The 16757-nt window shown below is 41.1% G+C and overlaps 1 protein-coding gene across 4 annotated transcripts in view; it reads right to left on the reverse strand.

Moving 5' to 3' along the window:
* Nucleotides 1–10582: 10582 nt before the first annotated feature.
* LOC138981721 (E3 ubiquitin-protein ligase KCMF1-like) overlaps nt 10583–16757 on the reverse strand; it is a 30526-nt gene continuing 24351 nt past the window's right edge. For all 4 annotated transcript variants that reach the window (XM_070354786.1, XM_070354785.1, XM_070354784.1 and 1 more), the window contains one exon: nt 10583–14610. In XM_070354786.1, the coding sequence (XP_070210887.1) occupies nt 13824–14610 (787 nt within the window). In that variant the 3' untranslated portion in view covers nt 10583–13823. The remainder of the gene's footprint in view (nt 14611–16757) is intronic.

Genomic DNA, 16757 nt, shown 5'->3' on the forward strand with positions numbered 1-16757 from the left:
TAATCCAAACATATCATATCTATATGTTTTTGGAATCAGGAACCGACAAGAAATAAGATGAAAGTGTTTTTAAATTGATTTCGAAAATTTAATTTTGATCATAATTTTTATATTTTTAATTTTCAGAGCTTGTTTTTAATCCAAATATAACATATTTATATGTTTTTGGAATTAGGAAATGATGAAGAATAAGATGAACGTAAATTTGGATCGTTTTATAAAAAAAAAGTTTTTTTACAATTTTCAGATTTTTAATGACCTAAGTCATTAGTTAACTTTTAATCCACCAAACTGAAATGCAATACCGAAGTCCGGCCTTTGTCGAAGATTGCTTGGCCAAAATTTCAATCAATTTGATTGAAAAATGAGGGTGTGACAGTGCCGCCTCAACTTTTACAAAAAGCCGGATATGACGTCATCAAAGACATTTATCGAAAAAAAGAAAAAATGTCCGGGGATATCATTCCCAGGAACTCTCATGTAAAATTTCATAAAGATCGGTCCAGTAGTTTAGTCTGAATCGCTCTACACACACACACACACACACACACACACACACACACACACACACACACACACACACACATACACCACGACCCTCGTCTCGATTCCCCCTCTATGTTAAAACATTTAGTCAAAACTTGACTAAATGTAAAAACTGCGGGCCAAAAGTCGCGGACAAGCACCTCCAGACAAATTAAGGACATTGACCACAAGACATTAGGTCAATGGGACCGTCAGAGCCCCGGATGATACACTCCGCCCTCCCACCTCCATTCTCTATCACGCCTTTCCCGTCTCCTGTCCACTCCCTTCCAGTTCTCTCTTTATCCCGTCTCCTGTCCACTCCCTTCCAGTTCTCTCCTTATCTTCCTTCTTCCGCGGCCTACCCCGCCTCACCAAAAAATGTGTGTGTGTGTGTGTGTGTCTGTCTGTCTGTGCCTGTCTGTGTGTGGGTGTGTGTGTGTGTGTATGTTAGTGTGTGTCTGTCTGTGTACGTGCGTAAGTGAGTACGTGTGAGTGTGTGTGCGCGCGCGTGAGTATTAGTGTGTGTGAGTTCTTGTGTGTGTGTGCGTGATTGCGTGAGTACGTGCATGCGTGCGTGCGTGCGTGTGTGAGTGTGTGAGTGTGTGTTGGTGTGTGTGTATGTGTATGCGTGTGCGTCAGCTCTCTCTCTCTCTCTCTCTCTCTCTCTCTCTCTCTCTCTCTCTCTCTCTCTCTCTCTCTCTCTCTCTCTCTCTCTCTCTCTCTCTCTCTCTCTGCAAAAACACTCATGTCAAACAGCGCTTATTAGTTTAGTAGACCAATGGCTGACAAACATTAATAATAATCAGTTCTGTGCTGCTCTATTTGTTAACTTTGCTAAAGCTTTTGACCTAATTGACCATTAAACTCCTTATCAAAAAGCTTGAGATTTATGGAATTGCAACAGATTCCATAAACATTTTAACATTTTTCCTGTCAGACAGACAGCAAAGTACTTATCTGAAACAATCATACTCTTGTAAGCAAACAGTAAGGTTTGGAGTACTACAAGGTTCTATTCTTGGTCCATTACTATTTTCTATATATATATAAACGACCTACCTCTATTTGTAAAATGCATGTGTGAACTATTTGCAGATGATACTACAATTCATTCTAGTCACCAAGATCTTATTAAACTAGCAAATATCCTCCAAGAAAACATTGATCGATTACTTGAATGGTCAGAACTAAACCATATGTCACTGAATCCAAATAAAACTAAATGCATGCTACTTACCACGAGGCAAAAAAGACAAAATCTAACATCTGGATTTCCGACATTGCTAATACGAAATCAAGATGTTACCGAAGTTGATAGCCATAAAGTCTTGGGAATAACTATTGACAATAACCTGTCTTGGTCAAAACATGTAGATACACTTTGTAAAAACACATCCAAAAAAATATTTCAGTTATCAAAAATCAAACACTTTCTAGACCTTCGCACAAGAAAACTGTTTTTTCAGGCACATATTCAGTCAGCTATTGACTATGCTTCCACAGTGTGGGACTCTGCAAGTGCAAATACTTTGAAACACTTGGGCAGTTTACATAGACGAGCTGTCAAATTAATTATTTTAAAAAATACATCTCTTTCCATGACTGATTATAAACGATTGCAAATTCTTCCTATCAAAGATAGATTTGCATATAACAAAGGTGTGATGATGTATAGAATTATGTCAAGGAATGCACCTACACTCATTGCCTCAAATTTCAAAATAAATCATTATAGAAAATGTAACAAATTAATTACCCCAACTCCAAGAATTGACCTGTACAAGTCGAGTCTATCATATTCTGGAGCAATTATGTGGAACGCCATTCCAAATATAATTAAATTACGAATTCATGAAACATCATTCAAGGAATATTACATGCTGTTTCTTTTACAAAACTTATAAGAAATATTATTAAGCAGCTGGCAAAATATAACTGTATACTCTCTGATTATATTGAAAAACATGATTATATATAATTCATGAAGGATTTTTTTATTTTATTTTTTATTTTTTATACAAACACATATTTCTCTGTTATATATAATTTTCAAGCATTGCTAAAGAATCCTAATGCATCTTAAAATGTCTTATTGGTTGCTTGACATGTTAATTATGGTAAATATGTCATTTGTAATTGTACTATAGTTAAACTTATCTTTTATTTCTTCTTGTTTGTTACCCCTCAATGGGTGAGGGCCGGATGAAAACAAGCATGTATACATTGCTTATTCTGTCACCCTCGTAAAATAAATTTCAATTCAATTCAATTCAATTCAATTCAATTCAATTCAATTCAATTCTCTCTCTCTCTCTCTCTCTCTCTCTCTCTCTCTCTCTCTCTCTCTCTCTCTCTCTCTCCCCCCGGGCCGCCCCAACTCCCATCCTCACTCCCCGCCATTAACCAGTGTTAATTAGTGTGTCAATGTTGAGAGGTCTTTCGTCGCCTCGTGACGCCAGTCCGGGGGACCTCATTACGGTGTCCCCCCATCTATCGTCTTGGGGCAAAATCGATGCGGCCACGGTCCAGTCTGATAGGTGATTGTCCGCGTCCCTGGGACATTTACTGATCTATTTATACGCGGCCAGCCATACTGGGCCTAGGTCAGTTTGGACACGGTAGCGGCCTAGGGTAGAGTGTGATGGTCTGATCAAGGTTTCGAAGTGCAAGTGCACATGTGTCATTTTTACGATTTGTAGGTTGTGGTAAGCCCATGATGCATCAGTTTCGGAGGAACACTGACTGCCTCGATCTGTGTACAATGTCATATGTTGGTCAAACATACAAATAACGTATATATGTATTGTAAGTAAACGGGACTTATCTCTTCTTTCCAGTGTGTCAGCGGATAATAAATAATGAATGCCATTACTAATATGTTACATGGCTGTAGAAATGCAGCTTTACTATTCTTACACAAATCCAAAACCTGCTAACAGTTAAAAACCCAGAATCAAAAAATAAAGAAGGTTGGTTATTGGAACCTTTATTTGTTGACAAAACAAGACATTCAAAAATACATCGACCCAATGATCTTTATAGTGGACAGACAGAACAATAATTATAAGCTTTATCGTAGAATTTCGATTCTGAGGTAAATGGGTCGACTAGTCTATTTCTCCTAACATTGTGGAGAAATGTCAGCACTATGCCAACACAACCCAATACATTCTGATCATCATCGGTCCATACGTATACCGTATCGCCGGCATATCGCTCTGACCGGGTGCATAATTACTGCGCGGAATCTATCAAAATGAGAATACAGAGTTATCTCCCATGTTTTTCGCTAATGTTTCTGAGAATAGACGAACTGGGACGAAAGTGATTGCAGATTGGTCGACTTGTGGGAAGGAGACCGTGATATTGTTGCATCACTCCAACCTCGTTACGGAAAAAAGTGTCGTCTGCTTTGTAGCCAAAGTTGATTATCACGTGACACTTTTGCCATATTTAATCAATCAATGACGCTTATATCGCGCATATTCCGTGGGTACAGTTCTAGGCGCTCTGCAGTGATGCCGTGTGAGATGAAATTGTATACGGCCAGTAGATTGCAGCCATTTCGGCGCATATTTACCTTTCACGGCCTATTATTCCAAGTCACACGGGTATAGGTAGACAATTATTAAAAGGAAAGACCCTTTTGTCAATCGTGGGATCTTTAACGTGCACACCCAATGTAGTGTACACGGGGGGAGGTTCGGACACCGAAGAGAGTCTGCACACAAAGTTGACTCTGAAATAAATTTCCGCCGAACCTGGGATCGAACTCACGCTGACAGCGGCCAACTGAATACAAATCCAGCGCGCTACCAACTGAGCTATATCCCCGCCCTGTTTAGAGTTGTTTGCACAGTGAATACACCCGCGAAAGATAGCTCGCTTGAAATTGTCTTACATATCAATTTCTTTGTAATTTAAAAATTACACAACACCATGAAAAATCATTATCGACGATCGCGAATCTGCGTATATCAATATAACACATTACGAAAAGCCCTAAATATGTAAAAACAAAAATCGATTTCCTCTCCAGAGAAGGAAAACAAAGGCATCCTGTCAGGGATAAACGAGACCCGAAGGGAAGTAACTCATTTTACCTGAGTTCAGGATGAACCCAAGAAACTATCGCCCGGGTGGCACCAACGTGGAAACGCAGAGTGCAGTGGCGTTTAACAAGTATTTCACTCACCTAAATTTATTGAAACTTTTTGGTACATATCTCTTCGATTGAAGAGCAATGGAAATTCAAAGATGTTTTGCTCACACGAATGGGAATCGTTAGCCCCTCATATATTATTGTGAATACCACAACATATCGACACATTTATTTATGCCCGGCATGAGTTGTCTGTGTTCAAGTGTCGGCATGCAAAAGAAATCAACCCAAAGTAGATTAAAACACGGAATCAGAAGTCTTCTGCGATACAGAGATATTTCACTAATGTTTATTTGAAAGTATTGGGAACTTTGAGGGCCCCAAAGGGTTTAAAATCGTGATCGTGATTGGCGTTTTTTGACCTTTCTGTGACCGTGATTGCCGAAATTTTCATTTCTGTGATCGTGATGGGACTTTGCCCGTGATCCGTGATGACAAAAAAATCAAGTCTCGTGATCGTGATCGTCATTTGTGTTCGTGATCGTGATGGGCATTATTGAAAAGCTTTTTATTTTCAACGTACATTTTTCACAGCTGTATCACTCTATGATCCTCTATTCGTCAAGGTGTTTGTGATCGTGAAAACAAAAATCAAGGTAACTGTGATCGTGAAAACAAAAATCAAGGTAACTGTGATCGTGAAAGCTAAAATTTTCCTTCCCGTGATCGTGATGATACCCTCCCTTTGGGGCCCTCAACTTTGAGTGTTTCTGCTCACTAAGACAAAACCACAGTTCGTCCATGGTTGGCTTCAAAGTTTAACTGCGTGTGTGTGTGTGTGTGTTATTGATTATTGTTCATCGATTTACTTTTCAGACTAAAATACAGGCCCCTGTTTGATTTGTATAGGAACATCGGAACCCAGACTTAATCACCAATGTTCCGCAATAGAAGTCCTAAAAGCTTCATGTACAGCTATAAATGTATTCATGGTTTCTGTACAGATAATAATCAAAATCAGTAGCTATTTTAGTCTTCAATTCTCCGTATACCACGTTCTTTGTTTAGTCCTACTTTTCTAAACCTGTCAGCAGCGAAACGTGCTCGCATTAGATTACATACTTGAATTCCTGAATCCAATGGGTCTTGTCTCCAAATCTAACTAGTCGTATCTGTGATAAATTAAATTAAACAAACATGACGATGAACTGCTGAATTGCGACTCTGACTGGGTCCATGCCTGGCTCGCATCTCTTCAAGCTCTGAAAATTGCGCAGCAACCAAAAGAGTTCATGCTCCGTTGCTCTGATAATCGTCTAGTGTCCATGCCTGGGTCAGTAACATCTGAAATCGGACTCTTGAAGCTCTGAAAATCGTCCAGCATGGAAAAGTGTCCATGCCTGGCTCAGAGAAAGAGAGAGAGAGAGAGAGACAGAGGGAGAGATAGAGAGATAAAGAGAGATAAATAGAGAGAGAGAGAGAACTTTGAACTTTATTTATTTATTTATCGAGGGTAACAGAATAAGCAAAGAGAGAGAGAGAGAGAGAGAGAGAGAGAGAGAGAGAGAGAGAGAGAGAGAGAGAGAGAGAGAGAGAGAGAGAGAGAGAGAGAGAGAGAAAGAGAGAGAGAGAGAGAGGGAGAGATAGATAGATAGAGACTCAGAGGGAATAGCTGCAGAGGACTTGAAACTAGAACAATGGATGAAGATTTAGATTGACTGTAGCAATGCACTATGGCTAATCAATGTTGTGAATACTGTATGAGCCGGGCAGAAATAACCTGCACCCTGTCGTAAGAGCTGACTGACCTAGATATTATCACGCTCTCTGCGGTTGCACGTACTGTGAATTAACGCAGGACGCCTAGAAATGTGATTCATCATTGTCCTTTTTTCTTTCTTTTTTAATAAAAATGGATTATGCTTCATGCTGACATGTTTTTTCCTTTGAAATGTTGTGGAGTGTGGGTTTTTGTGCTTATTTTTTTTTTTATTATTACTATTCAGTCTTGTTTTCCTGATTCAGATTTTTGTTTTGTTCGTTTGGGTGATGGTTTTTTTTTTATCATTGTGTTTTGTTGTGTATTAATGCGCTTGTGTCGCTATGATCAGCATGTCATGTTAGTTTGTTTTATCAAGAATTTATTTTGTTTGTCTGTCAGTGTGGGTGGTTTGTTTTTTATCACTAGCAGTCAGGGCTCGGTGTAACACGACATATTTTCTCCACGAAAACTTGACTCCGGAGTAAAAATTTCGAACGAAATTCTAACTCCGAGTATACCTGTCGTACGAGAAAAGAACTCCCCAAGGTACGAAAAAAATTACTCCCTTCACGAAATTTTTACTCCCCAAATTTTTACTTCCAGTAAAAAATCTCGTACGCGAAAATGGGATAATGCCAATATGTGATCTCGCGCAAACAAATGTCACGCTACCCTCCTTCCACCCCTTCCACCACCAGGACTAACTGGGGACAGGGGAGTAAATTGCTCGTGTTAGGGTGGAGTAATTTATTCGTTATTCGTTAGGCTATTTATTTGTCAGGGGAGTAATTAACGTTTTCGACCGAAATGTTGACTCGGAACTCACCTGTCATGGGAAGTAATTTTCTCGTGTAATGGGGGAGTAGTTTTTTCGTAAAGGGAGTAAAAGTTTCGTACGAAATGTATACTCCGGAGTAAAAATCTCGTGGGAGTAACTTTCTCGTGTTACACCGGCTTAGCCCGGGTTTAACGTTATTCCTGTTCATCGTTTGAGAATGATAAAGTATGCTTGCTTGGTAAGAGTAACCTCCCTTTCATGGCTAGCAAAGCCAGAGTTGCCTCCCTTGGCTTCGAGAACATTCCTGAACTTTCCAGTCAAGCTGTTTCTTCTTCATTCATTCTATGTATAATCAGCAATGTAGAATTTCAATTATCACTGGCATTATGCACAGATGAACAGTAGACTATGTTCCGAACTTTATACGGTGTATTCCATAATGGGGAGTTGCATGATCCGAGAAAGGAAACTGACAATGAATCAGGAAAGTGAAACGTGACCCAGGTGCACATCTGTCAGTGGCTCTTAGTGTGCATGCACATGTTCTTTTTCTTGCCTTTTGTCATCCGGGAGTTATGGCGACCACACACACACATCCATTTTTATATATAGGGGCGGGGATATAGCTCAGTTGGAAGTGCGCTGGATTTGTATTCAGTTGGCCGCTGTCAGCGTGAGTTCGATCCCAGGTTCGGCGGAAATTTATTTCACAGTCAACTTTGTGTGCAGACTCTCTTCGGTGTCCGAACTCCCCCCCGTGTACACTACATTGGGTGTGCACGTTAAAGATCCCACGATTGACAAAAGGGTCTTTCCTGGCAAAATTGCTTAGGCACAGTTAATAATTGTCTACCTATACCCGTGTGGCTTGGAATAATAGGCCGTGAAAGGTAAATATGCGCCGAGATGGCTGCAATCTACTGGCCTAATATAAAATTCCATCTCACACGGCATCATTGCAGAGCGCCTAGAACTGTACCCACGGAATATGCGCGATATAAGCCTCATATTGATTGATTGATTGATTGATATAGTAGAGATTGTGTTTTAATGTGCTTCCATCTGTGTATGTGTGTGTGTGTGTATATGTGTGTGTGTGTGTGTGTGTGTGTGTGCGTGTCAGTGTGTGTGTGTGAGCCTGTGTGTGTGTGTGCGTGTGTGTGTGTGTGTGCGTGTGTGTGTGTGTGTATGTGAGTGTGTGTGCGTGGGTGTGCGTGTGTGTTTGCGTGTTTGCGTCTGTCTGTCTCTCTCTGTCTCTCCGGCCTGTCTCTATCTCTATCTCTGTCTCTCTCTCTCTCTCTCTCTCTCTCTCTCTCTCTGTTGTAATTGGTAGAAGGGGCAATGGGGAGGTCGGGGCGTAAAATGGCTTGTACACGGAATCCATGAATCTCTTTAATTTAGCTGCACGCAATCATTTGGAATGGAGAGACAGGCAGACCGGTGGAAACCGAGCCAAAAGCATAGGACAGCGAAATGACAATCCAAATCTTCAAAGCAGACGACAAAAAAGACAGAAGTACAAAAAGTAACTCTCCGGTGATGATGCTGTCGTTGATTATGCTCTTTTATCTTCTGGTTTTATTATTTCACGTTTCAGTTAAAAAGGGAGCAGCAATTGAATCAATCATCCGCCCTTGTTTTTACGGAGAGACTTGCACTACAGACAATGCGCATTGTTAGCGAAAGAAAAAATCAGTTTTGTTGACCGTTGTTTTTATTGCTGCTTAGCCGAGTGGTTGTTTGGCTTTGAAGAAAAAAAATAGGATACAGGGAAAGCGTGAGCTAGTGAGTGACCCTATTATCACTGTAAGCTGCCTAAAGTAGAGGACGGTTGGGCAGATTCCCCAAAGTTCTGTGCCCGCAACTACAAATACTGGCTGACCGATTGAAGGGAAGTAACCGTTTATGTTATTCATATATAGCGCAGTAATTGTCTCCCTTAACACTTGGATAAAGCATGGTGGGCGCGTACAGGGCTGGATAGGGCGAGTTCCTGGTTTCGTAAGACACCCCCCACCCCACCCGGCAAATGTAACTTTTTTTTATCAAGGAGATACCCAAAATACCCCTTTCAAGGCCCCCCAACTGTACCCCTGTTTCATTTGGGAAGCCCGGCCTACCTCACAGGTCGTTGTGTGTCTGTGTCTGTGTGTGTCCGTGTACGTGTCACTGTGTCAGTGTGTGTGCTTTCTCCTCCTCCGCAAGCCAGGGGAGGCAAAGCCGCATTAATACCGCCTGTTTTGAAGAGTTTGTGCACACCTTGGCAATAAGGGTAGCATGGACTCAAGAGAAGAACAGATAACTATTTTCCGTGCAAAAATCGCTAAAAAATGGGATCAGTGAAGGGTTGGGAAAATGCTGATAAAAACTATATGCGAGGCAGAAATGCAAGTTGGAAGTTTCCATTTGGAATGTGGAACTCAAGTACACACGTTTTTTCATTTCAAAGTGCTGAAACCATGTTGTCTATTGTGAAATGGCTCATTGAATTGTTGGAAAAATTTTGTTTGTTTTATTTGTAGAGCCAGCACCATTGCAGACTTCACAGTCCAGTTCTTTTTGAAGTCCGAAGATGTCAAAAATCCTAAATCAAAATTTGAGGTGGGGAAAAATATTCTTTAGCATTTGATGAAACCGATACCCCTCCTTATTTCTGAGTGCCTACGGAGATGAGATATCCGGAAGATGTCCAACTGTCAGGCAGATGATCCGGTTGGTATTCTGCGATTCCTGTAGTTTAGTATGTCTTGGTAAAGGCAAATTAAGAACGCTGTCTCTTCTTCTTAACCGGCGTTTCAGGGCGTACCTTCTTCCTAAACTGTTAAACAAGCCATAAATGTAGATGACGAAACAGATTGGTGTAATCCGTAAAATGACGTATTGCTGTGTAGGTGACATCCCATTCATAGATTCCATCGAGACAAAACTTTCTTGGCATTTTCGACAATGTTTAAAATTCTTTTGACACACCACTTCATTAGTTATAGCCAACTGCGTCGGATTGCAAACCATTGATGTGCATACCAAAACAATGAACTTATTTTTGCAGGAGCGAACAAAAAGAAGAAGAAATTATTTTCATCGTCCTTGATCTTTCTAACAGTGCCTCACCTTTTTACTGGAAAAAACCCCATAAATTTGATCTTACATCTTTCATCCCCATTTTTTTTAACTTTTACTTAAATGGTCATTGTTCCCAATTTATTAAGAAAATATGTCAAAGTGATGTGTGCTTCATTTGCTCAACATCCATTACAGCTAGGATCCCTCCAAAAGATGTATTTTCTTTCTGCTGAAAGGCCATCAAACATTTGAATAAAAAAAAAATTCTTCCTTGGTAATAAAACTTGGTTTGTCCATGCCAAACACAGTCACTTGCAGTCACACATACAAGCATAAATCTTACCAAGTGTTAATATGGGATCACCTTTATTCTGCATATCAACCTTATCAAACTCCCCATTTATCACTCATGACATTTTATAATTACAAGAAAAAAATGGTGCCAATCACATGTCAATGCTGATCAATGGGCAACTCAAAACTGACTTCAAAGTTCAAGTACCTCTTATATCCCCTTCATAAGATGTTAAACACATTTACAATAGCACAAACAAGGGAAGAGGAGATGGGAGGATATGATTTAGTTTTCGTAGGAAAAACGTATATCTAGCAAACACTGCTTATGAACCAACCTCGGATGAAATTATGTCGAAAGTGCAAAAGCAATACTAATATTACAATCATGAAATCTTTGAAAAAAAGGTTAGGGAAAAACATAATGATAAGAGTAATATCGATAACCAGGATTAAACCCTGTTTGAAAACAGTATTTTAAACATGTTTAACTTATGAAAAATGTCCCCCTATTTCGGGAGAGCAACCAACAATGTGTAACATACACTAGATGTCGACAAGGGTTGCAATTAGAACTGGTACTAGTAACTCCGTCTGCCACCACTTTTCCATGTTCTAGGCACCGTAATACAAAAACAATAGGAAAATTGTGAGAAATGGAAGTTTGGCAACAAACAGCAGACACAGTCATATTACCGGTTGGTGATGACAATGAATTGTCACTGTCTCCTAAAAGTTTAACATCAATTAACAAATCACATTACAAGAGGTCAAGGTCAAAAGCAGCCTCATAGGAGGGGAGAGAACCGGATTATGTGATAATGTGAAATGGCTATAAAGGGTTTTACCTATCGGCAAAACGCAAGAGATGTAATAGCGTAAGTTATTCTTTGCACATACACTGTCCACTGCCTGTAACCCTTAAAACACAAAGCCCAAGTAGAATTAGTACATTGTACTGCTATTATCAAAATGATTACCTATCACTAACCCGGTAAATGATTTTAGTGTTAATTACCCTTCATCAGCATCGACATTTCCGGTCATCTCATGGTGGTTTCATTACAGAAACCAAGTCTTTATTTTCAGACTTTTTCTCAGGTGGATTCAACTCAAAGCATTCAACCAAAGTAGGAAAGAAATAAGGTGTTTTTCTTTAACTAATGACAACTGTCAATCAAATATCACAGGTTCTGTATCATCATTATCGTCATCTTCATAGCACTACCACACTGTACAAAGCATTATATGCAAATCTCTGTCACTGTGAAGCAAATAAAGGTGACACGCACACAAAATAAAAGAGCTGGTACAACGTACAAGACAACCTCACCATTCCTGTGTTAAACTCAGCACAACAGCCACAGGATAAATTATCATCTACAATCTGTCGCCATTCAAACAACGCAACAACACAACAGGAAACATGCACACCATTCCATCCGACAGACAAACAGTGAAATGATTATTAAAAAACTATATGTACAACACAAATTATACATATATATATATATATATATATATATATATATATATATATATATATATATCAACCAGCTCATTCCTCATTCATTGCAAATTTGTTAAGCAGTTGATACACAGGGTCAACGTAGCACTAACAAATAAAAGAGGTATTGAAAAAGGAAACAAGACATATTCATGATAATATGAATCTTAATAATAAGATTTACCATAAAACATCTGAGAAGTCAACACAACAGGTCAATCATAAATGATAAAAGTTTGCAGCATCTTACAGCCCTTCTTGAGAACACTGGAAAATGTTGATATAAAGAAAGAATAGTAGAGCTGAAAGGGGTACCTCTGACAAGAGAGGGGAATCCAAAATGCACACCTTAAGGCATGGATTGTGTCGATACTTCATCTGACATCGTATCAGTGACGGAAACCCCCTGAGCTTTTTCTCATCTCCTTCCTCCCTACAGAAGTTAACGAAGACTGGTAATACAAGCAGGAAAAGGGGGGCTAATTGACAAGCTGAATATTCACTACCATTCCAATAAATCGAGGAGGATTGCTAGCAGAAAGTGTAGCTCCCAAAACATTATGCAAATCAAATCTTTGTGCTCTTGTTAACACATTTTAAAGTAATTGAATCCAAACAATATTTTTAGCTATACTTCACTGCACGTTTAGGTTCAAGGTTTACTCAGTTTCAAAGCTTCTGCAACACCTCACTCTGAACTAGTTTCTTCCTTTGCATCAGATTTTGGTGGTTTTGTTCATTGTTATCTTGTTTTTTGTTTTTCTCTTCCCCCCCCCCCCCCCCCCCTTTTTGTGTGTGTGTGTGTGTGTGGATGAGTCATTGGTCCACAATACACCTGTGGAGAAGTAAACTATTCTATTCCGTTTTGTCAAAACTGAAATAAAGTTCTAACTGAAGAAAGAACCAATATCATGGAAGAGCAAAACATTTCTTTCATTTGTGTGTGTAAATGTAATGAAAAATGAAAAATGGATTTTCAATGGACAATAAAAACCAAGAAAGGTATTTGGGTTTAAATATGTAAGAAAAATGTGTAGTATGTTTCCCAGTTTTGACTTAAAAAGCGTTGGAAAGACAAAATCTCCTAGACAAACAAACGTTTCTTTACATTCTCCAAAAAAAGGGGACTTGCCTACCGCTAAGATCATGCAAAGTGTCTCCGAGGCAATTCTGCAAACTGCTCGGTGCTACTTATAGAGAATGCCCTATGTTCCTGGGGGGTTCCATCACTGGTCCGACTACACAATGGTGCACACATTTGGGAAAGACTAACAGCAAAAAGAAGAGATGGCACAGCGAGCTCTCCTAACCACAGCAAGCTAAATGCACGTGGGTCGAGGGAGCATAGCCTCCTCGGAGCAAGAAGATGCAACAAGATAATTGGAACTGATTTTCTATTATACGTGACCAAACATGTCTCTTCTCCTGGCACGGCGGTGTGCGAAAGCTGCACGCCCAGCCTGGCATGCATTGTACCTCTCACCGTCCCTCCTCCCCCTTCAGACCGTCCCTCCTCCCTGCCTCAGACCGTTCACCACATGATTACAAGTCTTGACGCAAGGTACCACATGCTGTGCACACTCGGTCCAGTTTCACAAACCACTTTTCCCCCTCTTTGTTCTGCTGTGATGTTCACCCCTCCTCCACCCAGCCAACACCGGCAACAAAGGGTCTGTGAAAGATTACTCAGGAGGATGATAGCAGCATGAGCTCAAAGCGCGACAGTCTTGTGCCGTATGGAGTAACCACCACACCTCAACACTCGTTACCCAAGCAACTCTCGCAGACATTAATGAGGGGGAGGGTCCATGTCCGTAGCCCCACGACTGGCAGGCAAGTGTTTGAGCATGCTACGTTTGGCGGCGGCCGGGTTCAGGCGGTTGGCATCGCGGGGAGAGACATTGGCCGCGGCCTGGCGGGCAGGCGGAGACATGGCATGCTCGTTCAAGTTGACTGTGGAGCCCTGGGGCTGGGGGTTGGGAGGGGAGGGCGGGGCAGCAGCAAGCAGAGGGGGGCGGGAGGAGAGGACGTTGTGGCCAGAGGGCGGGGAGGCGATGCCTGACCCTGAAGCCGCCGCTCCCAGCGTGATGCTCCTTGCTTCCAACTGTACGCTGGCTCCCACGGGGGACGCTGATCCTGAGCCAGACAAGGACCTGGCCGCGCTACTGCTAGGTGAGGTACTTGAACACGAAGACTTGCTGGCCGGCAGAGTGACGGTGGCCTGGGTGCCCCCGCTTTTACTCTTACACTGGGCCTCCGTGGCCACGTTCCTGCCTCCCCCCGCTCCGTCTCTGCCGCTGGTTGCCGTGGACATTGCACCTGCCATTACCGTGGCGATGCTGCTTCCCTCTCCGCTGACAAGGCCACTGGGTGACGTTGGTGTGGGCTTCTTTTCCGTTTCTGTTTCCGGTGACTTGAGGGAGTCAAGGAGGAGAAAGGGGTCATCGGCGTGGGTGGCCAGCTGGAGCTGTTCCGTCAAGGTGGACAAGAGGAGCTCCTGTACAAACATATTCCTCTCCACCCGCTGTGACTCGTTACTGCCTGAGTTACCACTGCCAGAGTTCTCTTCTGACATTCTGAAAAAAACCCAGATCAAAGCAGGTGTTTACACAGAGCAAGTGCTGTGCTATTTCTTTATTGCAATTCAGTTGCATATGGATTAATATCGTATAAAACTTGTCTGCCAAGTCTGCATCAATTGAAGTGGGTATAACATTAACAAAATAAAGTAACTTTTTATTCAAATGCCCATCTTCTTGAGAACTGATTTTCATACTGCAGAAAGATGTTATAGCAAGAGAAGCTATAACACATGGTCTGCTGTACTCATGCACCATGAAAACTCTACTTCCCATGCCTTTTGTTATTATCAGCTTCACATAAGCTAGCACTGATACTGAAAGATGTGCCCCTTAACACTGCAAAAACAAGCTCCATAAAATAAGTGCCTCACAAAAATCGGATATCTGCTTCAAATTCTGCCATACGTCCAAATGTATGACCAATTTTACATGCAAGGACGTTGAGACGTCAAGAGAGCTCTTCACACGACACTGACTTTTGTGACTTCAAACTTATACTGCAACCCTTGCCACTTTGCAGAAAAGTGACTTAGCACGTCTTTGATACTGAACAAACACTCATAAGTCAAACTCTTTTGGGAATGACAATGGTGAGCAGCAATTTCATAAAAATGTAAGTACATTAAATGAGAGAGCGGCTACTTCTTATTTTCTGTCGTTGGGTGTGGGTTTTTTTACCACACTAATTTACGTCAACCATTTCTTTTTCAATACTGCAAATATAAGGTCTACATGAGTGCGCATTGGTATAATCTGTGCCTACGTCATAGTCCGCACCAGTGGACATACAATCAAAGGGGCATAACAAGCTGTTTCTTGCAACGCCTAACTGAACTAATTCCCTCCCTTGCACCAAGCAAGTGAAATGGAGCCCTGGAGTAAAGCCTTCATCAGTTTAAGTTTTAAGTTTTTGCCCAATTTAAACTTCATTTCCTGCTCCCAATGCCAAAATGCTTCCGCTAGTTTTTTTCTTTCTGTGAGTGACAAGTGTCACAAGCGGCTTTAATATTAGTATACTTTTATGCTGTGGTGTTAAAGGTATTGTGTTGGAGCGCCTGTGTTCCTCTATTTCGCCTGTCATAGGTAGACGCTGGTTAACTGCAAGTGTCTCGTGGAGCTCGTGCTCAGGTATTTCACGTGTATTTTACTTGTATTTTGTAAGGTGAACTCAGAGCTAAATTCGAGCTCGTAGATACTCCTTTTTATTCATTCGTTCTTTGCCTTTAGCCGAGGAAAGAAAGCTTGCGTTCCAAGCGAATCCGTTCTTCGTTGAACGTAGGGTCTGTTTACGTCGAGCAGATACCGGAAAACTTATCAATGGCAGGGGATATTGTTATGGCTACTTCAATGCAACCAGGATGTGGTATGTAACCATTAAATATTATGTTGTGTGGGTTACAGTTAAATTATTCTCAGGCTTAGATTTGTTTATTGGGTTATGAAAATCGGTCTGTCCAAGATGGCGGAATGTACAGTGTGCACGTGCGTGTTTGTAACTTTGTACTTGGACGGTATGAATTTGTGAGTTCGTTTTGGAAAATGGTTTGGTATATTATTGAATGAACATGTTTTGGATGAAAGGAGAGTGGTTGACAGTTTTGTTTATAGAATGAATTTGGTATTATTCGTTGGACTTCATACTTAGCAGAATTAAATGTATAAGTCCGTTGGTATGTGTGTTCGAGATGCATGAGAGTGAGAGTAAAGAGTTATGTCCATTTAATCCTGCACTTGGTTGTTAAATTATAAGGACGGGTGGGCGATGTTACTGTTACTGTGAACTAAGTCTTGCGTTCACCATTCCAGGTTGTTTTTTCACCATGCGGAGGCTTTGAAATGGCCTACTACTGAGGAGATGTCTGCCTGCTCCACTTTCGACGACGGCACTGCTCGCCTGGCAAGGACTTGACGTCACCGATGGTTCCTGTCGCTTCGTACTACGGCCTCGTTAACCCAAGTTCATGGACGATTTCGGATATGCATTCACGGTAACATTAGCCTAAGCCGTCCTAACAGCTAAAAGTGCAGGATCCATAACGTCATTGTGAACTGAGCGAAAGTGAGAGGTGTGAAAGATGCGTTAAAAGGAAAATAATTATTCTTTGTTGATATCGACTTTATTACTGTTTGATCTTGTTGTT

This window comes from Littorina saxatilis, linkage group LG12 (assembly GCF_037325665.1).
Source record: "Littorina saxatilis isolate snail1 linkage group LG12, US_GU_Lsax_2.0, whole genome shotgun sequence".
Taxonomy (NCBI): Eukaryota; Metazoa; Mollusca; class Gastropoda; order Littorinimorpha; family Littorinidae; genus Littorina; species Littorina saxatilis.